The 25,783-nt window shown below is 35.5% G+C and overlaps 4 protein-coding genes across 4 annotated transcripts; 3 read left to right on the forward strand and 1 right to left on the reverse strand.

The window, feature by feature from the left end:
• Positions 1-1,274: 1,274 nt before the first annotated feature.
• Positions 1,275-5,236, forward strand: LOC112792110 (potassium transporter 25). Its single transcript, XM_025835201.2, has 9 exons — positions 1,275-1,535; positions 1,653-1,881; positions 1,995-2,225; positions 2,472-2,528; positions 2,623-2,679; positions 2,801-3,061; positions 3,145-3,197; positions 3,286-3,403; positions 3,545-5,236. The coding sequence occupies exons 1-9, from the start codon at positions 1,476-1,478 to the stop codon at positions 4,873-4,875; spliced, it is 2,397 nt and encodes a 798-aa protein (XP_025690986.1). The 5' UTR covers positions 1,275-1,475; the 3' UTR covers positions 4,876-5,236.
• Positions 5,237-6,274: 1,038 nt separating this feature from the next.
• Positions 6,275-13,875, forward strand: LOC112792111 (potassium channel SKOR). The gene is made up of 9 exons (XM_025835202.3): positions 6,275-6,603; positions 9,980-10,910; positions 10,994-11,074; positions 11,350-11,448; positions 11,772-11,993; positions 12,112-12,300; positions 12,650-12,725; positions 12,850-13,266; positions 13,346-13,875. Exons 1-9 carry the CDS (start codon positions 6,422-6,424, stop codon positions 13,618-13,620), a joined length of 2,472 nt encoding a protein of 823 aa, XP_025690987.1. The 5' UTR covers positions 6,275-6,421; the 3' UTR covers positions 13,621-13,875.
• A 4,780-nt stretch (positions 13,876-18,655) lies between these two features.
• LOC112792112 (UV-B-induced protein At3g17800, chloroplastic) lies at positions 18,656-21,269 on the forward strand. The gene is made up of 3 exons (XM_025835203.2): positions 18,656-19,076; positions 19,252-19,547; positions 20,224-21,269. The coding sequence occupies exons 1-3, from the start codon at positions 18,942-18,944 to the stop codon at positions 21,041-21,043; spliced, it is 1,251 nt and encodes a 416-aa protein (XP_025690988.1). The 5' UTR covers positions 18,656-18,941; the 3' UTR covers positions 21,044-21,269.
• A 626-nt stretch (positions 21,270-21,895) lies between these two features.
• Positions 21,896-23,754, reverse strand: LOC112792113 (purple acid phosphatase 17). The gene is made up of 6 exons (XM_025835204.3): positions 23,223-23,754; positions 23,032-23,139; positions 22,827-22,954; positions 22,577-22,705; positions 22,399-22,466; positions 21,896-22,313 (listed from the first exon to the last, which is right to left on the reverse strand). The coding sequence occupies exons 1-6, from the start codon at positions 23,557-23,559 to the stop codon at positions 22,100-22,102; spliced, it is 984 nt and encodes a 327-aa protein (XP_025690989.1). The 5' UTR covers positions 23,560-23,754; the 3' UTR covers positions 21,896-22,099.
• Positions 23,755-25,783: the final 2,029 nt, after the last annotated feature.

A 25,783-nucleotide genomic window follows, 5' to 3' on the forward strand; every position in this document is an offset into this window, starting at 1 on the left:
AATAGACAGAAGCTCACGGTTTCGGCAAATACTTATTAGCCGTTCTTACTGAATGCAATGGTGTACCTGGTTGGAATTTGGAAAGCTTGCTTTTCAATTTCATTGATCTATAGACACATACATACACTTCAGAGTTCAGACTTCAGACAAATACAGAGCGATTATTGGATATAAGTTGCACTTTCCCCCATAGGAGAACCTTCGTTATTTATCTTCTCTGCACTGTCATGATATCAATTATCATTCATCCACAACACCTACTGTCCTATTATCAATTATCAATTTCCTCTTGTATGATCATAGATTTATAGTAGTTAATCTTTTCAAATCCGATTTGAACATGCATGACCACATATATACAAGACCAATTTATTCTCCTTACAAATATCAGATCATGTGACTTTATTTTTAGTATCTATTGGCTTGTGCCGTTTGATATCCTTTTAGGAAGAAACCAGCACATGTTCCCATTAATTGTCTATCTATATTTTCTGTCGCCTCCACATGTAAGGGTGTCAATGGGTAAGGTAGGGTAGGGTTTGGATCCAACTCTAACTCTATCCCATTCTAAACTAGCAGATACCCGACTTTACCGGAGAATTACAAAAAAATGTATAACATTATTATATAACTTGATAATAATATAAAATAAAACTTATTTTTATGTAAAAAAAATATATTAAATTATTAAATTAGGTTGGGTACCCGCAGATAGAGTATATATTGCCACCCCTATTCACATGGTTGAACTATATATAGAGAGCAGCAGAAAATCACCCAATCTGCTACTTCTAACTTCTAATAACTTTGTATAGAATAAAATATCTGTTTTTATTTACACATAGTTTAAACTTATTTTTATTCTCAAATCTATTACTGGCCATTTTAATATTTTAAAATACTTTTCTCTCACTTGAAAAGATCAAACTAGAATAAATTGAAGGAGCTGTTACAAGGTGCTGTGATTGTCTGAGAATCCAGATGCATGGTTCATAGATCACGCTGTGCAGCCCTTCAACATGCATGTGCACTTGTTATTGATTTTGTTCGCCATATCTATATATCCGTGACTGAAAACCAAGTGAGTTTATAGAATGTCAACAAAGTGTCATTTTCCAATTTCATGAATGAATGATGGACAGACAGAAAGAATGAAAATAGGACTGACACAGTGACAAACGCTCTGGAAGTCAATGTCACCGTTGGTATCACTATCAATGAACCTTTCAATTTACAATCAATCACTATATGTTGTTTTCTCCGGGTGACAAGGTATAGAATCTAGAGAGGGGATCCTCTTAGTGTGTTCCGTCTGATACTATGAATGAGCCATTGTCTTTATCGCCATTATTATCATTATTATTATTATTAGTTGCCAATTCATATTAACTTTCTTCTCATTACTCACCTTTACTTCCACACAAACACTCACTTCCAATTTCCTTCCAAGCTTATCTTCTGCTTATCCTGCACTTATGATGGATCTTCCTCCTCCACTGTGTCCTGATGATGAAATCTTCCGTGAGAAGGTTCAGGTATATTTCTTGATTCTTGATTGAGTTTATATGAAATTAAACCTGGCTAAGATCTGATCTTCATCATGTATTGCTGTGTCTATTGAGTCCTTTCACAGTTTTCAATTGATTTTTCAGAAGAAGAAAACATGGAAGCAAGAGATCCTCCTGTCGTTTCAAATTGTTGGAGTAGTTTATGGTCAACTTAGCACTGCACCCTTATATGTGTTCGGTACAATGGATGCGAAAGCTCTTGCATCGGAGGAGGTCGTTTATGAACTCTTCTCCTTCATTTTCTGGACTTTGACAATGATTTCTTTGCTTAAGTATGCCTCTATAGTGCTCAAGGCTGATGATAAAGGAGAGGGTAAGTAATAACTAATAAGTATCTTTAAATTTATAACCGCCATTGATTAATTCCCTCAATTCAATTCATCAGATTTTGAAGGACTTACTTGGATGTTATGTGATTATGCCTAGGTGGTACGTTTGCGTTGTACTCGCTATTGTGTAGAAATGCAAAAGTTGGCCTGCTCCCTAGTGATAGAAGTGCCAATCAGATTATGAATTGTGAGGGGAGAACTCCTTCAAAGATCAGAGCAAGAAGGGTGATTGAGAAAAGCAAGATCTGTCACTATTTACTGTTGTTCTTAGCCCTCTTTGGTTCCTGTATGGCCATTGGGGATGCAGTGCTCACTCCAGCTCTTTCAGGTTTATACAAGAGAAAGTTTAGAGGGCTAGCATTTTTATGTACTTAACCAGCAAAAGAAAAGTGAATAATTTCACACTATTAGATGAAATCTCACACCATTAAAAATATAAATCACAAAACTTGCTGATCCCCTAACACTCCTCGTATATACAATCTTCTAAGATTTGTTTCTTTCTTGTGTGATTAGTTACGTTGTTCTTCTTCAACTTACATTATTATGTATTTTTCTGGCTGTTTACCACCAGTGTTTTCAGCTTCTACTGGCGTTCAGAGATCCTTATCTGATATAATAGCAGACATGTGTAAGGCCATTTAATTTACTCAATGATGCTAGCAGAATTTTTCTCTCTGCTTTTTGATTGGCTTATCAGTTAATTGTAAATAAATAATAAGCAGATCCATCGTCACGCCGTGCTCGCGAGTCAGACACAGTGTCTAATGCCTTACACAGATGTAAGTACAGTTTGTACCTTGCTTGAGAAAAAAGTTACAGCACCAGTTTGAGTTTACAACTAACTTGATCAATGAATGTCAGTTAATGTGTTGTTTATCTAATGAACATTACATATTGCAGATGTAACTGTTCCCGCTGCGTGTGCTATATTGGTTGGCTTGTTCATGTTGCAGAACTGTGGGACGCGTAAAATTGGCTTCATGTTTGCTCCAATTATTTCTGCTTGGCTCTTGTTTATTGGAGTGGTGGGAATTTATAATATTTTCCATTGGGATGTCAAAATCATTTATAAAATATCCCCGGTATACGTCTTCAAATTTATCAGAAATTTCAATTATCACAGATGGAAATTGTTAGGAAGCATCATTTTATGCGTGGGAGGTAGGTTATTTATTTATTCTCAATTATGGTTTGTTTCGGACTGTCGTTTAATATGATACACACGATGTTCTACTGTTTTGCAGGATCAGAGGCAATGTTTGCAGACCTAGGCCATTTCTCCAAGAAATCAATCAAAGTATACTACATAATTCTAATTTGTGCATTCTAATTTAAAATTAATTCTTATCAAATTGTGCATTAATTATGCGTCTACTCTGTTGTAGATTACATTTATATGCTTGATCTACCCGATTCTTGTTTTATGCTATGCCGGTCAGGCTGCATATATCTCCCGGAATTTAGGTGCTAGAGATTTCAACCATTTTAGTCAATCTATGCCACGTAAGTTGGATGGAATGTACCGTAGAAATTTAGGTGCAATTAACTACCTGAATTTCTACCATATATATTTTGATCTGTTTTTGAAAATTCAGTATTTGGGTGAAGTGATATATATAGTTTGGTGTGGTGATCCCTTGGCAGGTCATTATTGCAAACATGTGTTCATAATATTATCCCCACTTGCTTCAGCAGTAGGAAGCCAGGCAACCATCACAGCGAGTTTCTCCATCATCAAACAGTGCTTGGCATTAAACTGCTTTCCCAGAGTGAAAGTGATTCACACATCAAAAACAATACACGGCCAGATTTACATTCCTGATGTCAACTGGCTACTGATGATTCTGAGTCTCACCGTCACAATTAGTTTCAGAGACATGGTGAAGATTGGCTATGCAGCAGGTTTGGCTATAATTTGCGGAATGCTTGTAACAACTAGTCTCATGTCACTTATCATCTCATTGTGTTGGGAGAAGAACTTGAGCGTATCCGCGTGCTTCCTGCTATGCTTTGGTTTTGTTGAGGCGGTGTATCTCTCTGCTTGTCTGCTACAGATTCACAAGGGAGCCTGGTATCTGCTTGTTCTTTTGACAATCACAATGACAATCATGCTCTCGTGGCACTATGGAACTGTCAAGAAGTATGAGTTTGATATGCAAAACAAGGTCTCAACAGAATGGCTCGTAGATGTGAGTCCGGGTCTCGGGATCGCCAGGGTGCCTGGGATTGGCTTTATCTACACCGACATTGTAGCAGGAATCCCGGCTTTCTTCTCACACTTCATTACTAATCTTCCCGCGTTCCATCAAGTCCTGATCATGGTATCGTTCAAGTCTATGCCGGTGCCTTATGTCTCCGAAGGCGAAAGGTATCTCATAGGCCGGATTGGCCCAAAAGATTACAAGATTTACCGCTGCATCGTCAGATATGGATACTGCGATCACATCAGGGATACTGGCGACTTTGAGGAGCACATCATTCGTTCCATAGGGGAATTCATTTCCATTGAGGAGAGAGATATTGAATCCGTGGATGCCGCCAACGCCACAAATGAAAGAATGATTGTTGTAGGGAATTCTTCAACAACGCATGGACATAACAATGCTCTAGTTCCTCTGGATGCATATGAGGGTCCAGCGGTGAACAATGAATCTCAGATCAGTCCAGTTCCTGACACGGAGTGTACAAGCAAGAAGAAGCGAAAGAAGGTTCGGTTCATGCTGCCTGTTAATAGTCCTAAAATAATGCAGCCATGTGTGAGGAAGGAACTTTTGGACCTAATTGATGCCAGGGAGAGCGGTAGTGCCTATTTCTTGGGCCAATCGCACCTAGTGGTGCGTGACGGCTCAAACTTTCTCAAGAGATTCTTAATCATGGTGTATCGTTTTAGTGAGAAAAACTGTCGAGAGCCTCCCGTAGCTCTCAAAATCCCTCATGCTGCTCTTGTAGAAGTTGGTATGGTATGTACTATATAGAACACATACAGATCAACAACCTACACTGTTTTCGCTATTTTATTAGGAGGAGCGCGCGAGCGGCTGCCTTTACGGAGGAGAGGACAGATATATGTTATATATACGCAGGAAACAAGGCCTCTTATCCCTGCAACTGTAATATGCACGAAAGGGATGGTTACTTGCTTCCGCCAAGATATCTTTATAGAAACAGTCGTTTTTATACATAACTCTTTTTGTTAATGTCACGACCCGGCTAAAGGTTATGCACGTATAAATTTGACTACTTGTTAGTTCATTAGTTGTTACCCGAACAAAATAAAATGTATGGTAATCTTTTTTTGTACATATTTTTTAAAATATAAAAGATACATTTTTTTTATCTTTTTTGTTTATATTAAATTATCTTTAATAAAAATAAAAAAATACAAAAGAGACGAAGATAAAAAATAGTTTGTTCATACCAATAAGAGATAATTTGAGCTGAAGAGTTGATGGAGAGTTTTCTTTTGAATAACATCAAGAATTCTGTCTTGTATGCAGTAATTCATTTACTAGTAATAGAACTTTAAATAAAATTTAAATTCACAATAAATTAATCTTTAGTCGGTCAAATTAAAAAATGCTGTGAATAATAAAAAACATAAAAAATTAAGTCAAAAAGATAATTTGTAAGAACATTTTAATACTTTTACACCAATAAATTAAATATCTTTTGATTTTAAGTGTATCTGTCTGATACATTTAACTCATATTATCCTCTTTTTATAATTTTTCAGTACCTTACCTGATGAAATAGTAGCTTCATACCTTTATCTACCGTTATGACTTAACGTTACAAGATTATTTTGATTTTTTTTTTCAATTGACATGTATCATTAATTTACCATGTCTTTATGTCACATGACATTTAAAGTGATATGTCAATATTTAATTGATAAAAATATTAATTTAATTTATGATTATATTTTAATTATAAAAATAAATTCTTTTTTAATAAAATAAAATTATTTCCCGACAGTAAAAAAACTTTCCATAAACACTCAGTTATTAGTTTAACTGTTTAAGAATAAGATACCCCTTTTGCCAAGGAACCGAAAAACTTAAAGCCGTCACATAAAGTTGATCGATATTAACGTGTTACTAATCTAATCTATTATTCCAGATTCTTGTAAAAGAGATTCTGTATGTCACCACTAACTTCACACTGTTGAAGGGTTCCAATCAGGGGCGAAGCTACATACTGGGAAAGGGGGCAACGGCCCCCCTAATTTTAATTTTTTACATGTAAATTATATGTAAATTTCAGTTTAGCCTCCTCTAAAAATTTTATTTTAATATTATTTTATTGTGTAAATAATTTTAGCCCCCTCTAATATTTTTTCTAGCTCCGCCCCTGGTTTCAATATATATATGAGTGAGGCGTTCGAATTGGTGATATAGTAATAGCATGGTCTTTTTGTTATTCTCCTAATTAGCTAGTAAGATAGAAGAAAGCCTGTTGGTTCCGCTGTATCGGGTGTTTGAGGTAGTGGTTAGTGGTGGGAACTGGGCGAAAAGCACCACTATGCATGGCGAGGAGGGTGAGGGAGGAAACTGGACAAGGAAGAAGAGAGGACTGAGCAAACAGGAGGAGCGGTGGAAAAGATTGAGGCGTCGGCTGGCGATGTTTTGCGGTGAGGCCGAAGATAATTCCACCGCTCACGGCGGAGATGTACGGCGGCAATATATTATTCACCCTGACAATCGGTACATCTCTCTCTTTCACACCATCACACACACAGATTAATTAGGAATTATTCAAGATATGGTATTACATTATTGCATATTTACATGAATTGACACAACACTACACGGGTAGGACACACCACACCTATCCTCCGCATGAACTTCGGCTTCCCAATGTTCACTTATTCTTGTTTGACTCAACTTTTGTTGAGTTTTTTTTTTTTTTTTTCTTAACTCACTTGATTTTATATGTCATAAGAATATTATCTATACTGTGAAAATTCAAGTACAATTAACTTTAAGTGAAGTTGATTTTATATGATTTGATTGATTTGACTAAATTTTTATCTAACAGCTCTCAATTATCAACTTCATGTGAAGTCGACTGCACCTGAATTTTCACCTATCTATACCTAAAACATTAAGAGTTTTGCTACTCATCCAAACAATTTTACATTCAAATTCATCCAAATTATTTAGTTTACATTATTAGGAGAGTTTCGTCTTCTTTTTCTTCTTTCTCCTCTTTCTATTCTTTTTTCTTTTTCTCCTACTCCTCCTTTTTTTTCCATTTTTTTTTCATTATCGTTATCGTCACCACCACCATACCACCACTACATTCATCTCTTCCTCCTTCTTTTTCTTTTTTATTTGAATTTATTTGATTTCCTTCTTCATTTTTTTCCTCCATCATCATGATCCTCATCACCAACAACACAAACATTTTGCTAATATCTTTATTGAGTCTGATTTTTTGTGATAATCGAATGAATCGAAAATATTATCAAAACAAAACCATTGTATAATATCAAATAAACCAAAAATTATCCATTATATAAATTTGAATTCAGAAACACCTACAGCTTAAATGAACGAAAATATTATCAAATGAGGCCATTATATAATACCAAATGAACCGAAAATTGTCCATTGTATAAATTCGAATTCAATGATAACGATAATGACGATACGTATTAGAAGAATACAACGACGATAACGATGATGATTATGATAATAGAGAAAGATGAAAAGGAAGGAGGAGACAAATTTTCAATAAGAGGAGGAAGAGAAAAATGAGTTGTTGGTGACGACAGTAACAAAATTGAAAAAAATTAAAAAAAAAAGGAGGAAAAGAAGAAGACGTAACATCCGGAGTGAAGAAGAAGAATAAGAAGAAAAAAAGCGTAGGAAAAAGAAAACAAAAAAAACACGTAATTTAAATTATTTGGATGAACTTAGATAAAAAATTGCTTGGATGTAGAGAATTAATAAAAAATTAATAACTAAATCAACTACCATATATTTATAAATAAATATATATAATATCTACTTTATTTTTAATATGTATTTTTTTCGACATATATTCTATACATGTAATTAAATTTAGCAATTAATTTTGTGAATACATTGCATAATTTTATATATATATCACTCGATTATATACTATTAATATGATTAAATAATCAATAAAACTCAATCTTTATTCTATTAATGATTATTAAGATTAATCTAAATAAATACAAAAATAATATTATTAGATTTAATCTTTTATATTTTTCTCTTATATTTAAAATACAAAATTAATCTCCTTAAAAATTAATATATCTAAATTTAAAATAAAATACAATCTAAATAAAAGTAATAAATTCTAAATCAAAGATCTTAAATCATAAATTTAAAACCTAAATATTAAATTTTAAACACTAAAATATAACCTCTAATTTTTTATTAACTGGACTTAAAATACACAAAAAAAATAAAAGACAACAGTTCTTGAAAATGAAATGTTGATAGAATTAACATAAAAACAAAGAGAAGTATAAAAAAATAAATTAAAAAATATATGACAGTCAAAAAATAAATTATGACTATAATTACTTAATTAGTCATTCCATATGCACAAAAAATTTATTAATCTCTAAACTTATATCATTAATTTTACGAAGTTTGGTATAGAGAGAAATGTTAAGGATGAAAAGCAAATTTAATTTGAATTAGAGATTAGTTCTCTAAAAATATGAATGTATAAAAAACTAATATAATTAAACTTTTATATTTAAAGACTAATTAAAGACTATACAGCATTTCTCAATGTCTGTTATGTCAGAAAAATAAGAAAATCAATTAATAATTAGTTAAAAACTATTTGTATATAATCAAAACTTGAAAATTTTTATATGTAAAATTTAAAAATTATATCTAAAAATCAAAGAAAAAAAACCTTCAATTACTCAAATCCATTTTTTTGTTTGCAAGTTGTACATAGATTGAATGGGCCAGACCCGATTTGAAGGCAAATCGGCCCAGCCTCTCGTGATGAGTAGCAGTTCTAGAATGAGAATAGATGTTCTTATTTTTTTTAATTATTTGATAGATACTTTACATTTTTTAAATAGAATTTAAAAAAAAATTAAATGATGAATGATCACATTTTATTAAATAACTAAAAAAAATTTGAAAATACCAATACATACCTAGACCAAAAGAAAAAAGTATATATATATATATATATATATATATATATATATATATATATATATATACACATTTATGTTTTTTATTTTATTTATGTAACTATTTTATAATTTTTTGTGTTTTTTATTTTTTTATTAAAATAATTTTATTTAATATTTTTAAATTTTAGGAACAATTTCTTATAACAAACGTTTAGAAAAAATATAGAATTTCTTAAAACAATTTAAGGAGTCACATATTATGTTATTGTTACTTTAAGTTATCTAATCTAAATATTTTAAATTTTTATTAAAATTTAATGAGTTTAAGATGATATAAGTGTATATTAGTAACAGGTAGATGATATAAGATAGCATTTGATTTATGTCTTTTTTGAGAGAAAGACACAGAAACATAAATACTAAAAATATGGATACAAATTATTAATATATATATTTTGTTTGGTAAAATATTAAATAACATACCATAAAATTAAAGAAGTTTATATTTTGTAAAAATTAATAAAAGATAAAAATATAAAAAACTAATTAAAAAAAGTTTAAAAAATTAATAAACAATAAAAGTATACAAAATTGTGTCCAATTAATTGTATCTCTATATTTTTGTGTGGATTTATATATTAACATATTCGTCAAAGATTTGTAGCTCAAGAAACAAACAATAAATATGTATTAACGTGTTATTTGAAACCAAACGTTGCCTAAGTGGATATAATATTAGTAGCACGTACATGGTATAATATAAGCCATGGTTGAAACTAGAAATAGCTAAAGAAAAGGGATTCTAGCGCGAGAGGAATTGAGGAGCAGAAGGATACAGAAACTAAAGTAGAGTGGGCGCAGTGCAGTATATATAGTTGTAAGAGAGAGATGGGGAAATGAGACAGAAAACTAAAGAAAGAATGTACATTACATGGATGCAGGTTGTACAATATTGGGTGGAAGCATTTCATACTGATATGGGCGGTGTACTCCTCCTTCTTCACCCCAATGGAGTTCGGATTCTTCAGAGGCCTCCCGGAGAAAATATTCCTGCTAGACATCGCGGGCCAGTTGGCCTTCCTCATCGACATCGTGCTCCGCTTCTTCGTGGCCTACCGCGACACCCACTCCTACTGCGTGGTCTCCAGCCCCTCCCGCATCGCCATCCGCTGCCTCAAGTCTCCGCAATTCACCCTCGACCTCCTCGGCTGCCTCCCCTGGGACTACATCTACAAGGCAGCCGGCAGGAAGGAGCCGCTCCGCTATCTCCTCTGGATCAGGCTGACCCGGGCCGCCCGCGTCACGGAGTTATTCGAGACGCTGGAGAAGGACATCCGGATCAACTACCTCTTCACGAGAATCGTGAAGCTTCTAGTGGTGGAGCTCTACTGCACCCACACAGCCGCCTGCATCTTCTACTATCTGGCCACCACCATCCCTCCCTCCCGCGAGTCCTACACTTGGATTGGCTCCCTCAAGATGGGCGACTTTGCCTACTCGGACTTCCGCCACATCGACCTCTGGAAGCGCTACATCACCTCCCTCTATTTTGCTATTGTCACCATGGCCACTGTTGGCTACGGCGATATTCATGCCGTCAATGTCAGAGAGATGATATTCATCATGGTTTATGTCTCCTTTGACATGATTCTTGGCGCTTACCTTCTTGGCAACATGACCGCCTTGATTGTCAAGGGATCCAAAACCGAGAGGTTTAGGGACACCATGACTGAAGTTATCAAATACATGAATAAAAACAATCTTGACAAGCCCACAAGTAAGGCCATCAAGGGCCATTTGCGCTTGCAGTATCATCGCAGCTACACACAACCTGCTGTACTTCAGGACATCCCACCCTTTATTCGATCCAAGGTATATATTCATCATCTTTTCATTCCTGGTCCAACTTCACTTGTGACACCCACATATTTTTTTTTTTTTATTGGTTTTTGCAGATTTCAATTAATTTGTATGAGGAGTTCATTGAGAACGTTCCTCTTTTCAAGGGTTGCTCCTCAGAGTTTGTTAAGCAGATTGTAAGACTTACTGTAACACTTCACTTATTCTTTCTCTTGGTATTGTTCTTAATTGCACGTGCTAGCTTCATGCTTCATTATCATTCTAGTATATTTGAAGATACACTGCTTCAATTGCCAAATATTTGTCCTAATCATGGTCTGTGACGACTGGAAAAACTTGATGCATGCGTTATCCTTGTACTTCATGTACTTTCTTGAAAGCGACACCAGTATTTGAAACTTGTCCTTTTTTCTTCAATCAAAAACACCTGATTCAGATTCTTGTTTGACAGACAACCAAAGTTCATGAAGAGTTTTTCCTCCCTGGAGAACTGGTTTTGGAGCAAGGAGATGTAGCAGATCAAATTTACTTCGTATGTCATGGAGAGCTGGTACGGGTTATGGTAGCATTGATTTTTTATTTTATTTATTTATTTAACTTCCTATGTCTTTCAGCATTACTTTCCCTCTCACTTCAATTTCTCATCAGTTAACTCTCACTATTTTCTAAACTAACTGCTCCAGACTCTAAACAAATTATCGTAAAAGATGATGTTTACTTTAGAGTGGATAATGAAACATGAACTAGGGAATGGTATTTGTTAGTGATGGATTCTTCTATTTCAGATTGCTATCGTTCCATAAATATGAAGTGTTTGCACAAGTGAAAAAGTATTTTTAAACCTGACCTGACGGTCCTTCCTTTTGTCTACAGCGTGAGATAAGCAGTGAAAATGATAGTGGTACAGACGAAGTGGTCCAATTAAAAACCTACGATTCCTTCGGTGAGGTTTCTTTCCTTTGCAATATGCCTCATCATTCCACAGTCATAGCTCATGAGCTTTCCAAGGTTTTGCGACTTGATAAGCAATCCTTGAAGGACATAGTGAAGATATACTATGTAGATGGCCGTGTTACCTTAAACAATCTCCTTGAGGTATATGTTTGCCTTGGATATAAAAGATAAATAATCATTTTACTGATGGAAACATATGGATTTAGAATTTTAGATCATCCATGCTGGTTTCGGACTCATGGTTATGCGTGGCTGACAGGGAAAAGACTCCGGTCTAAAACGCAAGTTGTTGGAATCAGACTTGAGCTTGACTATTGGAAACCAGGAAACAGAGTTGACTGTGAGGATGAATTGTGCTGCATATGAGGCTGACTTATACCTTTTGAAACGTTTGATCACCTCCGGGGCAGATCCCAATAACACTGATTATGATGGTAGATCACCCTTGGTATCAACTCTTTATCAACTCATCTATTAATTCATTTTTTTGTTAAATGTGTGTAAGAGTAAAAAACAGTGAAATTAGTTGAGATGACGAGTTGCTCTTAACTAAGATATTTTTTTGTTCAAGTCTTGTCTATACTATATATAGTCTTTGTAGCATTCCCTCAAATCTAATCTGGCTCGCACTCTATGAGTAGGATTGGTTGAATCCTGTTCTTCGCATGTGAGTCTTGATTAATTTGTTGAGAAATAAGATAAGAGGAGTAGTATGATCAAGATTTTGAATTTTGGACACATAATACAGTGGTGACAAGCTAACATTTTAATTACGTGTTTTATGTTTACTATCACAGCATATCTCTGCCTCAAAAGGATATGTAGATATTTCTTCCTTTCTAGTTGAGCAAGGAGTAAATATCAATTTACCAGGTTAGTTTTTGAACTTTTTTTCCGTTTTTAGGTGATTGAGGACAATCCTTTTATTTTTTGAATGTGCTGTATTGAAGTCAAAATATGGAGTTTGGTTTAAACTTTAAACAACCACCTGCATCAGATAAATCTGGGGCTACTCCCTTGCTAGAAGCCATCAAGAATGGACATGAAGACGTAGCTGCTTTACTAGTTAATGCAGGGGCTACTCTCACTATTGATGATGCCGGAAATTTTCTCTGTGTGATGGTTGCAAAGAAGGAATTTGACCTCTTAAAAAAGGTTCTGGCTTGTGGAATTAATCCAAATGCCAAAAATTATGACCAGCGCACACCTCTTCACATTGCTGCTTCTGAAGGTTTGTGTGCAGTAGCTGAACTACTTCTGGGAGCAGGAGCAAGTGTATTATGCAAGGACAGATGGGGGAATACACCACTTGATGAAGCTCGTATCGGCGGAGATATAACTGCTCTCAAAATGCTTCAAGTTGCCAAATTTTCTCAGTTGGCTGAGTTATCCTGTGGTATTCAAGAAACTAAAGGTATGATTGTCATTTTAAATTAAACTCAGTTGGTTTAATTTGTTTTTCTGACGTATGCTTTGATTGAGTTTGCAAGCAGAAATATTGCCATCAAGAAATGAAATTCCGAAGAAGAGATGTATAGTATTTCCTTTCCACCCATGGGAATATGATCATAAAGAAAAGAGAACAGATGGAGTTGTTCTATGGGTCCCGGAAAGCATTGACGAGCTTATAATAACGGCAATGAAACATTTGAACATTTCAAATGGTACTTGTATTTTAACAGAACAAGGAGGCAGAGTTCTAAATGTAGACATAATTAGCAATGATGAGAAGCTATTTCTGGCGAGCCAAGTGCAGAGTGCAGAGTGAGGTACATAAAAGGATCAGGCACAAGATTAGGGATCAGTTCGTTATATTTCTTCTCTTTTCACATTGCATTGCAAATTTGCAATGATGCTCGGGTATATTTCAAGTTTCTCCTTCTTGTGCCTTTTCTGGACTCTGGAACAAGTCGAGTTTTCCTTCAACGACCTAAATTAACAAATAATGTATAATTTCAAGTGAATGCATTATGTATTGGATTTATGTTTTGCGGTGATATCATAGGTGCACCTGTTTTTGAAATTTTAAGTAATTTTTTTTCATATTTAAATTTTTCTAAGAATTTTCATTTCAAAAAAATAAAAAGAGAGAGAGAAGATAGGAGTGGACTCAATTTTTTTCCATTTATTTATTTGGAATTTTAAAATTTGCACAACCCGACATTAGGATTTATGTTTTGCAGTAAAATGTAAAAACTTCTCTTCATTAACTCTTCTAATTTCTCAAAAAATAAAAAATATTAAAGAAAAATTTATTCGACTTAAAAACTAAATTGAAGTAATTTGATTGTTATCTTGCATCTATTTATCTATATCGCTATTAAAACGAGGCTAAAGAATTTTAATATGGATTTTAGAGGTATGCTTTACTTAAAAATGGAGGTTTTTGATGTATATACAAGTGGGTGGACGTTGCAGACATGCAGGCACAACACACAGGTAACGTGCTGACTCAGCACGCAACTTACGTGTTGGACACGTGACACTCATCCTTTCAACACACAGGTAACGTGAATCACACGTGGCAGCATGGCAGGCAACATGCATCCTGTGTGTTGCACACGTGGCAAACGATGGTTGGATGGTGTTGTAACACATAGCCTACGAGGTGAGTCTTCTGTCTATAAAAATCAAAACTCGTAACCATTTTGTTTCATTGTGAGAGAAATGTTTTTTCTCCAGGGTCAGTACGATGGAGGACACTGCAAATATAATGGTTTACCACAATAGTAAGGTCGTACGAAATACGTATGAGGGTGTGAGTTTTGCGTGTGAGAATATGTTTTCGTTTGTGGTTCCGTACACTATAACGTTTACGGAACTACAATACGGGCTCTATCAAAGCATAGAGGCTGATATTTTAAAGAGGGTGACCAACATTCTCTACAGGAGTCCGATTGTCGTATTTGCGACCTGATACAGTTTGAGGTTATGCCAATCGTCGACGAAACTAGTATTCAACGGATAATTCATATCCACCAACAAACTCAGGTGCAACACCCGATGATTGAGTTATACGTTGAGTTTGAGCATATTGTTGTATATGAAGTTCAACATGACATAGATGTGTAAGATGACAGAGTTGAGGCGTACTTGGGAATGAACGATGATAGCGATGAGGAGTTCGAAGCTACGTACGAAGCCGGTGATGATGACGAGGACGACGATGGGAGAGGTGAGCCAGTGGCGGAAACTTAAGTGGTTCCAACCGCAATTAGTCAACCGATGGACGTTCCACATTTTATGCGTAGCTTGGATCTTGACGCCATGCATGCACCGGAGTTTCTCAAATACGCAAACATAGGTACGTGAGCAGTGGATAGCATGTTTACTTGATTTTGTTTTAGCAGATCGATGAACGACAAATTTGTTTTCTTATAGGTGTTGCTAATCCTGATGATGGGGAGTTTAGAATCGGAATGGAATACGGTTCAAGAAAATCAGTCATTGCGGCATTTCGGAGTTATACTATCTCCAGAGGAGTCGATTACCTTTTTATGAATCCGAACCACAGACGTTCTATGCAAAGTGTAAGAATTATAGATGTGGGTGCGACTGGCTTATCCGAGCTAGCTTGATACAAAAGAAAGCCTGTTGGGAGATTCGGAGATACAACAGAAGGCACACATGTTCCATGGGAATGATCTCACAGGATCACTCCAAGTTAGACTCAGACACGATTACTGAGGCTATGAAACCATTGGTTGAATCCGACCCATCTATAAAGGTCAAATCTATAATTGCGGAAGTCCATGCAAGATTCAACTACACTATTAATTACCAAAAGGCTTGGCTGGCAAAGTAGAAGTCGATAGCCAAGATTTTCGGCGGATGGGAAGAATCTTACCAAGCTTTGCCATTGTGGTTCTTGACAATAGTTCAGAAGATGCCTGGTTCACAAGTCCAAATAGAAACACGACCCTGTTAACGGGAGTCAAGAGGTAGACGGTATTAGGATACTTCATTAGGTATTCTGGAATTTCAATCCATGCATAAGAGCTTTTAACAATACATTTAGAATAATATTATCCAAATAACAAACTATTAAACTTATGTTAACCAAGTAACAACTAATAAATTAATCAAAAATAACAAACTTACATAATTAGGATATCCCAAATAATTGATAACATGATTTTCAAGAGACATATAATTACGTACTATTTTAAATGTTCTAATCTCGCTCTCAACCTTAAAACTAATTCAAAACATAAAACCCAATGAATGAAACCCCAAGCCCCAACACTCCGTTACCCCACCACTCTCAACAATAGAATGAAACGAAGCCTCAGTCCCACCACTATTTTATACACCTGTGGCACCAACCCTCAACCCTCACTATAAATGACTGATGTTCTCGGAGCGGAGCCTGCCAGTTACATGGAGACACGGGACAAGACGTATGCTGTGTGCTGTTGCATGCAGGACATGTGGCGCAGCAGCGTTAACACGCAAGTAACGTGTTGCTTGGATGAAGACACATGGCGTTCGCGTGTTTGGAGCCACTAATCAATGCACCTTGACTTGATGAGTTGAGAATGTATGGTTTATGGTGATAGTGAAGGAGAATGAAAATGATATACAGCCCAGTCTCACTATTCCTCCATTTTTATATACCAGGGGTGGGTCTAAAGTCATAAATGTCACCTGTTTTCCGAGCAAGATTGCCTCTTGCATGGAGACCGTAGACAACACGTTACCTGCATGTTGAGCAACACGTAACCTGCATGTTAGGCTGCATTTCTGACACCTCCACAATTTTATAAAATACTCCAAAAACTAATATTTAAGCAAAACACAATTTTTGTCTCCATATTTTAAATAATTTCTATTAAAACAAATACATGGCTAAAGAATATACGTAGTCTACGTGTTGGACTGCTTTTCTAAAACTTTTACAATTCTATAAAACACTCCAAACATCCATATTTAAACAAAACACTATTTTTTTCATATCTAAAATAATTTATGCGAATATACGTCTTTTATTATTATTATTATTATTATTATTATTATTATTATTAAAACATGATGACTGGTAGTTGGTACTTGATGATTTTTGTTTATTTAAAAAGAAATAATTCTCCGTACAGATATCAATAATATCATTACCCTTAGAAAAAAAAAGTATTAGACATATTATTTCAGAAATAAACTATTTTAAAATAAAAAATTCTTTTATTTTAGAGATTTTTTTTCATATTTTAATTTCATGTTAAAATCCCTGAGGTTACATGAAGCCAATGATAAATTATGGCAGCATGAATGGCCATTTGTGCACCACAAATAAATTGTTTGCAACAACTGAACAAGTAACATCTCCGGTTGCCTGTTCTTACTTCTTTTCTCAGCCTCATGATTCACGAGTGAGGGCCACGGGGTCACTCGAGGTAAAGGATCCCCATCAAATCCGTTTCGCGAACTCTCTTCTCCGTTCTATCGTTTTCTCAATTTCTCTCTTAAACACAAAATATCTTTCTCCTCATCTCTGATTTACGTGTTTCCACCTTCGTTATTTATTTTTTTGCACGTTTTGCACCTCTAGTCTTTTCTCCTCGTGTACCACTCTGCACCATCCTTTTAAATTTTCATAATAAGCGAAAAAATGTATATGATCTTTTTTTAAATTAATTATCTCTTTCACATTTTTAAATTTAAAAGTTAATGTATTTGGATAAAAAATATATATTTTTTAAAATTTTATATATTTAACAAAAATAAATTAATTTTTAATACATAAAAAAAATTAATGAGAAGGAAAAAGTATATAATAAAAAATGCAAAAAGTTATCCTTTAATATTGAAAGAAAAAAACTGTCAACTATTAAATATAATAGCTTAATATAACACAAAAATTGAGGGAATAGAGTTAAATTTTTCAATTAAGAAAATTTACTATGGAAATGTAATCTAATAGTTATTTCATGGATTTCATTAGATTTTTTGATTATTAATTGGAGTTTTGACCAACCTTTAGTTGTTAACTCGGTCAACGACTCAATGTGTTAAACAACAATTATTTTTTAGGAATTTCAACTTTGAAGTTAGGGTTTTTCTTTTGCAATTATTTTGTTCGTTACAAAAAATTTTAAATTTATTTTAATAATTCACATTAAGATAACAAAGTATAAAAAAGGATAAATATCACAGTTATTGCACATAAAATAGAAGTTACTGTTTTAATATTATTTAATTATATTTAATTTTGTGGTTATTATTTTATACAAATCTAATTAATTCAAAATTTTTAAATTTATTTTTGATTTTTTTAATTATATTATATATACATAAAAAATTAGTCATCAAATAAATTATTTATATGCAATATATATTATAGTATAGAATATACATTAACAATATATAAAATAATATACACAATAATCATTAATTTTTTAATACTATCGGGACAAGAATTATCATCTTAATTCGTATTAAACGATAATATTACATTACGAGTTAATAGGTATATTTCAAAGGAGGTTAATATAAGAAATTTTGCTTAACTGCTACATTATGATATTTAAAACGTATATTGAAAATAATAAATGCCTAAGATTGGTATACTAAAAAGACGGAATAAAAAAAAAGAGAATTTAGCAAGTAAAAGATTGTTCATTTCAGTATCTAAAAAGCACTACTAATTTAAACATTAAGTATCAAAATATTTTTATAAGTAATTCTTCCGATCTAAAAATAATGCTGTGCAAATTAAGATAACCTAAGCTTAGGTACAAACAATAATACTTTTAAAAATTGTCGTGTATCTAAATACTTGTTATCATTGGTACTTAACAATACTATTTAGTATTTACTTTTTGTTATGGACAAATAAATGAGTGTAATATAGATAAATAATACTTCTACCAAGCAAAATCAAAATTTTAAAAGAATAGGGGTATGACAGTCATTTTGCGTGTTAATGGGTACACACCGGGAGGAGACGCCATATAAAGACGAGAGACGCCTCCCTAAATGTTCCGATTAACAAACAGTAATCAGCCATCATAAGAATCACAATACAACTAAAACACGAAAGGATTAATAGTCAGAATTGTATACCTCTGTTATCATCAACTAGGGTTCTTGCAAATGGACGCGACGACCACCGTGGTGCGATCGCCCTGCAAAGCGTCGATCCTCGTCGGAAGACCCAGCATATTGGCGCCCAACGGCTGCAGCTTCGCCCGCTTCGATTCCAATTTTCGCTTCTCTTCTTCCGCTAAGGTATCAAGTCAAATCCTAGCTGAAGTAGCCATGGAAATGAAACCACCTCATCTCAAATCATATCATATCTTATGACACACGATTAATTAATGCTCCGTAAATGAATTGCATTGTTAAATAGTTGTCAGTCCAAATTAGCATTCCATTATTTGATTGTTGTGTCGATATTTTGCAGCTATGCACTTCTGTTGCTATTCCCAAGCAAGGGCAACGGAGAGTGTGTGTTGGAAATAGAAGAGGCTTAGTAGTTAGAGCTTCATCGTCTCCGGAATCATCAGAGTCCGGTACCAAGATTGCTCCTCTTAAGCTGGAGTCCCCGGTCGGCCAGTTTCTCTCTGAGATTTTGATTAATCACCCGCATCTTGTCCCTGCTGCAGTAGACGAGCAGCTTGAGCAGCTCCAGACCGACCGCGATGCTGATGATCAGAAGGAAGCTCCTGCTGCTTCAGGCACTGATCTAGTTTTGTACAGGTTTGTTGCATACTTGATGGCTGATGTGATGTTATGCTATCTTATTTTAGGTTCTTATGCACAAATGTTGTTTTATCGTGTTATTGCTTTGTTGCTAATAATTATCGCTAGTTGAATTCTTGCTTATGGGCGTAATTTAGATGAAAGGAAAAAACTCTTATGCACTATATATGCTTTATATTATGTAGTATAATTATAAAGTATTATAAAACCTTTTTACAGCACATATTCAATTTTTATACCGCCCTTATTTGTTTATTGTAGGTAGAGAGAAGCTTTTACTATGTTCCTCATAAGGCTATGTTTGGCAGACACTTAAAGATTTTAGGGGAAGAAAATTTCATTCGAAAAAAATTATGGAATAAAAATTAAAGCAGTAAAATATTGCCTCATTAAAATATTTAGTTGTTGAATTTTGTGTGTGTGTGTGTTTAGTTATGATCCCTAAAAAGATTAGTTTTTAAAAAAGGAAACTCAATATCATGGACTACATTTGTAAAAGCAATTTATGTATTCATGAATATCACCTCTGAAGGAGATAGGGATTCCATGGATAGGATGGAAACATGGAGTTGTTTACTTTCCCTTGCTGTTCTCTAAATTTGAAAGCTTTTTGTAATTTTAAGCCCGGAGTTGTTGACCAATGACCGATGTGGTGGCTTCAAAAATTTTCCAGGAGAATAGCGGAGGTAAAGGCTAATGAAAGGAGGAAGGTTCTGGAAGAGATCTTGTATGCGTTGGTGGTGCAGAAATTCATGGATGCCAATATTTCTCTGATTCCCTCCATCACCCCTGATCCATCTGGAAGAGTTGATTCATGGCCAAGTGAAAATGGAAGACTTGAGCAGCTTCACTCTGTTGAAGCATATGAGATGATCCAAAACCACTTGAGTCTCGTTCTGGGTAACAGAGTAGGAGATTCAATGACTGTGGCTGAGATCAGTAAACTAAGGGTAGGGCAGCTCTATGCTGCATCAGTGATGTATGGTTACTTTCTTAGGCGAGTTGACCAAAGGTTCCAGCTGGAGAAGACAGTGAAATTTCTTCCAAGTGCTGCAGAGGATAATAATGTTGATCAAATTGTCATGGGCGATACAAGACATGCTGGTGGTGAGGACACTCCTCAAGTTATGTCTCATCCTGAAGTCTCTGCTTTTCCTGGTGGTGATGTCAGTCCTGGTGGATTTGGATATGGGATAAAGCCAACCAGGCTGCGTAGCTATGTGATGTCCTTTGACAGTGATACACTACAGAGATATGCGGCAATAAGATCAAAAGAGGTTGTGAGCATCATCGAGAAACATACAGAGGCATTGTTTGGAAGACCTGAAATTGTTATAACACCCGATGGGGCAATTGATTCTTCAAAGGATGAAAACATCAAAATTAGCTTCGGTGGTTTAAAGAGACTTGTTCTAGAGGCTGTGACTTTTGGTTCTTTTCTCTGGGATGTTGAAAGCTATGTGGACTCGAGGTACCATTTTGTCTTAAATTAAGTTCTGCTTGCTCCTATATTTCCATAGGCAAAGTATGTATAACCTTAGTGACAAAAGTCCAAATATTGTTGTTTAGTGTTTACTAATTAATCTGTACATAGTATACAGTGATTTTTGCTCTACATTTCCCTTCCCTAACTAAGGAAATGTTGTCGTCATTTGTTTACTATAGCAAATCCTTTCACAAAATGGTAATTGCACTAATTTGGATTGCTGTTTTCCCGAACTTGTTTGGATATTAGTTGGATATTGGAACCCCTTGATTTGGATATGGCTTTTTGCCTACAAATCGATTGCTCTCAAAACTTGGGCATAGAATCCCTTGTACTAGGGTAGTAGTTGTGTTAGAAATATTGGACACCATCAACGGATTCTTAATTAGTAGTAGTAAAGCTTAGGGTTTTTCACCTTTCTAAAATAAAAATTATCATCTGAGAGTTCCAATTCAAAAATATTAACATCTGCCCTGTTGCAGCAGTATGTTTTGGTTTTTAAAACATAAATCAAAGCAAAGACACGTGTTTTACTTTTGATTTAAATTAACTACAAATCGCAAGTGCTTTTGTGGTTTGCTCAAAACTCATTAAGCCAGCTTTGGGATAACTAATTTTTATCTATTTTTTAAAAATGTAAAAAACCCAATAGCTTGTATACATCACATATCCAGAAAATATTGAATAATTGACTCTCCAATCCTAATACGATAAAATAAATGTTTTATTCTCTTCTACAAAAAAAAAAAAAAAATTCTCTTATTCTTGGATGTTGGAGAGAGCAACTCGATTTCCAAGACTTTGAAGCAACATATAACGTTGGTTGTTCCGTGATGAAATATCTTGCATTCTTGACTATCAGTGAAAAGAAACAAAAATTTAGACGTATAAAAGACGCTAGCTTCAAAGCCTTTACAGTAGCAAATCTTTTCAATCCCAAGATTAAACACACTAAACGTTCATCAGATATGACATGAAGAACTGAATCCTAAAATATCACCTACTAATTTGCCGGGGTGTTGCCCATCTAAAATTCTAAATGGCTACCATGGAGCTATAAACGTTACATGGAAGAATATAAATCCTTTGACGAAGTAAATCTGTGCAAAATCTTGCCATAAACATCATAGAACTCAATGTCAGCATCTGTCTGAGTCAATTTGACAGACATGAAGCCTTGTCCGTCATAGAAGAAATTTACGCCTCTTTTGTGTGTTTCTTTGACGTCTCCTCTCCAAGCCTTTGATCCTGCCCCGCTAGTTAGGAATTGGATAGGGCTGCAAACAAGTTCATTCATTAGACAAATAAGCGCCTTTTTAAATGGTTGTTTTCTGTATAACTAGTTGCATATCATAGTTTTACCTTTCTGTATCACTTATGTGTTCTAGACAATGATCATGTCCATTCATGTAAAAGTCAACGTCATTTGCCTGAAAATTGATGTTAAAATCAACATAGTTTTAGACAGAGTAACTAGGAATTATTCTTCATGGAGGCAGGGAGAAGTGAGGATGATATGCATTTTCAGCTTTATGCTTACCTGAAGAAGTGGGAGAAGCTGCTTTCTAAGTTCTGGAGTATCACCGTGATGTCCAACACTACTGATTGCGTGATGACCAACAACAATTTTCCATTTTGCTGTTGATATGCTTAATGCCTGTTCTAGATCCTGGAACATGGTAATATTTTTCACCAGTGCACCACCACATAGATAATTTAGGCATCAATTCATTAAATTGCTTGGCTACCCTAGAAGCCCCCTGTAATTATAATCTAATCATAATTCATACCTTGAGCAAGTTGGAAATATAAGATTTTGGTGGATTAATGCCCCGCCAATCATAGGTGTGTCCCTCGGGTTCAGTGAAGTACTCTTGAACGAATGGAGTGGTGTCTACAAAGAAAATCTCAACTAACTCTGCAGGAGAAGATGTAGTAACGTTTATGAATTTGAATGCCTAGAAGTAAAAGAATACGGAAGAGAAAGTAGAGTACCTGAATGTACGATGAAAGACCTTAAACAAAGCCATCTACTATCGACCTCCCTCAGGAATGGGCTCAACTGGGCCATTGCATCGCCCCTATAGTCATGGTTTCCCAGCACTACGATGCATGGGTATTAATAAAGGTGAAGAAGAAGTAAGAGATGGGAGGAGGAGGTGCAAGAACGAAGAAGAGGTTTTTACCGGTATACCATTGCGTTTGAAGACTCTTTGCTGTGTAGATATTAGTGAAAGATTGTTGGAAGGCAGGGTCGTGGTGGCTGGTGAGTCCATCGTCGTAGAAATTGTCGCCGGTGGACACAACAAAGTCAATCTCAAGCTTGTCTGCGGCCTTTCCCATCTGGAAAGCAACTTGAGATTGGTTGTAAGCACCTCCTCTTCCCCAGTCACCCACCACCAAGAACCTTACAGACCCATCTTCATGTTTCGAAGGATGTGCAAACCTCTGCACATCATTATCACAACACCAACATACCCCAAAGCCTAAGCTTATTGCTATTATTGTTCCAATACTCAACATGCTCGCACGATATCCAAAGGGGACAAATTCCTTGTGCTATCTACTATCTCTGCGTTAAATATTTTTATATTTTAAGTAACTCTAACCTTCGAACAACAATATAGTTGCCTTGCATTCATCAGAAATTTAGCTAATCCACATTTAGTTTTCTTTCTTCTTTCAGAACCCGTAACAATCTCTCAATCAATGCTAAACAAAGTTTCGTTTCTTTTATTTTTATTTTTATTGTTTTGAACTTCTAAGTTCTAACCAATTTTTTTTTTATTTTAACCTTAAAACAAACAGACCTTTTAAACTGTTCGGATGCAAAAGTAGCAGGCCCACAGGCCGAAAGCAAGACCCTGCGGCAGGCCCAGTGCATGGATATTTTATCTCTCATTCTTCATTTTTTTTAGAGAAAAGAACAATTTAGTCCCTGACCTTTTAATCTGTGGATATTTTCGTCCCTGAGCATTAGAAAATACATTTAAATCCCTGACGTTCCTAAAAATATGACCGATCAGTCCCTCCGTCCATGAGCCACCCTCAGAGTGGACGGAAAACGCTGAGCTGGCTCCCCCTATGCTTACCTGACTCAACGGCGTTGCCACGTTGCACGTTAGTGGGATTGAGGTTTTGAAAATGGGACACATAAGTCCCTCTCACACATAATTTTAGTAAAATGACTACATTGTCCTTAACCCTAATTCTATCCTCACCGACTCTCTCCTCTTCACCTGCGCAGCCCCCAACCCTCCTCTCCTCACTATTTCTGCCTTCCCAACCATACACACACAAAACAAATGCATTCACACACATGGAAGAGAGATCCGAGAAAGGAGATGCGTCGCCGGTAGGGTGTGGGCCGCCGTCACGCCATCGTCAAGTTGGAGGGAGGAGCCGTCGCCGCCACGCCTCACCGTCGAATTCCCACACCGTTGTCGCTGCCGCTCCCGAAGAGAGGCGTCGCTGGAGGGTCCTCGCCGCCGTTCTCGTGCTTCATCGTCGCCGTTTACCTTCCATCCAGCCCAAGCCACCGCACAAGGGAGCCAAGGAAGAAGTAGCCGCCATTGTGCCATGCATCGTCGCCGACCTGCCTTGAAGTTGCCGTCGCGGATCAGATCTGAGGCGAGAGAGAGAGAGAGACACGAAGAAGGGAACCGCACGCTGCCATCGTCGCCATTACTGAAATCTGAACAAGTCTTCTCCTCATCACCAGCCGCCACCATGAAGGAACGACCCAAACGAATTTTAGTATTAGGACAGCACTCAGAACGACGTCGTTTTGAGTGAGAGGGACTTATGTGTCCTGTTTTCAAAACCTCCATCCCACTAACGTGCCACGTGGGAACGCCGTTGAGCCAGGTAAGCATAGGGGGAGCCAGCTCAGCATTTTCCGTCCGCTCTGAAGGTGGCTCGTGGACGAAGGGACTGATCGATCTTATTTTCAGGAACGTCGAGAATTTAAATATATTTTCCAATGCTTAGGGACGAAAATGTCTGCGAATTAAAAGATTAGGGACTAAATTGTCTTTTTCTCTTTTTTTTATTAGTAAACCACAACGAATGTTTTTATATTATTAAAGGGCAATGCTATGAGAGTTATTAAGGTTCTTGAATCACACTCTTGATACTGAAATTGCTATCAATCTATGATGTCAGAATCCCTAATCTCGCTCTGACCAAAAAAAGAATGCTATGATGTAGATAATCAGTTTTCTTCACACCTGTCACCTGGGGAAGGTATGTAGAGGGTTCTAATGAACACGTGGTAATCATAATAGTTAGAGACTTAGAGGACAATCTACCTAATTAAATAAATTCTGTGAATTGTTTACCTGAATACACAAAAGATAAATCTCTTACGTATATGTACAATTTCAATTTTATGTAAACTGTGGGAGCTAACCACGGTTTCTAGCTTGTATGTAAATCGTTGGAGGCTACAAGATTTATGGTTGAAAAAGGTTGGGCATAATCCGTGGCTACCTACCACAGATTATGAAGGAAAAAGCTAAGGCATAAACCGTGGTTGCTTTCCACGATTTATGAAGAGGAGGACTTGAACGAAAACCTCCATAGGTTCCCATAGTTTACATGCAAAGTATAAATTATATGATCAAAATTTTTAAAAACCAAATTTTTTTTCATTTTTAAATTATATGATCAAATTTTTTATTTAAATTAAAAAAATAAAATAAAGTCCACCAATATCTAGTAAAAAACGGATATGTAAATTTATTAT

The sequence above is a fragment of the Arachis hypogaea genome, chromosome 13, assembly GCF_003086295.3.
Source record: "Arachis hypogaea cultivar Tifrunner chromosome 13, arahy.Tifrunner.gnm2.J5K5, whole genome shotgun sequence".
NCBI lineage: Eukaryota > Viridiplantae > Streptophyta > Magnoliopsida > Fabales > Fabaceae > Arachis > Arachis hypogaea.

Excerpts from the sequence above, each read along its gene's own strand:
- LOC112792110 (XM_025835201.2), top strand. The coding sequence starts at position 1,476 with ATGATGGATCTTCCTCCTCCACTGTGTCCTGATGATGAAATCTTCCGT. Across the intron at positions 1,882-1,994 it reads GGCTGATGATAAAGGAGAGG|GTGGTACGTTTGCGTTGTAC; the intron begins GTAAGTAATAAC and ends GATTATGCCTAG. Across the intron at positions 2,680-2,800 it reads GTCTAATGCCTTACACAGAT|ATGTAACTGTTCCCGCTGCG; the intron begins GTAAGTACAGTT and ends TACATATTGCAG.
- LOC112792111 (XM_025835202.3), top strand. The coding sequence starts at position 6,422 with ATGCATGGCGAGGAGGGTGAGGGAGGAAACTGGACAAGGAAGAAGAGA. Across the intron at positions 12,301-12,649 it reads ATGATGGTAGATCACCCTTG|CATATCTCTGCCTCAAAAGG; the intron begins GTATCAACTCTT and ends TTACTATCACAG. Across the intron at positions 13,267-13,345 it reads TGGTATTCAAGAAACTAAAG|AAATATTGCCATCAAGAAAT; the intron begins GTATGATTGTCA and ends GTTTGCAAGCAG.
- LOC112792112 (XM_025835203.2), top strand. The coding sequence starts at position 18,942 with ATGGACGCGACGACCACCGTGGTGCGATCGCCCTGCAAAGCGTCGATC. Across the intron at positions 19,077-19,251 it reads GCTTCTCTTCTTCCGCTAAG|CTATGCACTTCTGTTGCTAT; the intron begins GTATCAAGTCAA and ends GATATTTTGCAG. Across the intron at positions 19,548-20,223 it reads ACTGATCTAGTTTTGTACAG|GAGAATAGCGGAGGTAAAGG; the intron begins GTTTGTTGCATA and ends AAAATTTTCCAG.
- LOC112792113 (XM_025835204.3), bottom strand. The coding sequence starts at position 23,559 with ATGTTGAGTATTGGAACAATAATAGCAATAAGCTTAGGCTTTGGGGTA. Across the intron at positions 23,140-23,222 it reads TCAAACGCAATGGTATACCG|TGCTGGGAAACCATGACTAT; the intron begins GTAAAAACCTCT and ends CATGCATCGTAG. Across the intron at positions 22,955-23,031 it reads GTCTTTCATCGTACATTCAG|AGTTAGTTGAGATTTTCTTT; the intron begins GTACTCTACTTT and ends CTTCTCCTGCAG.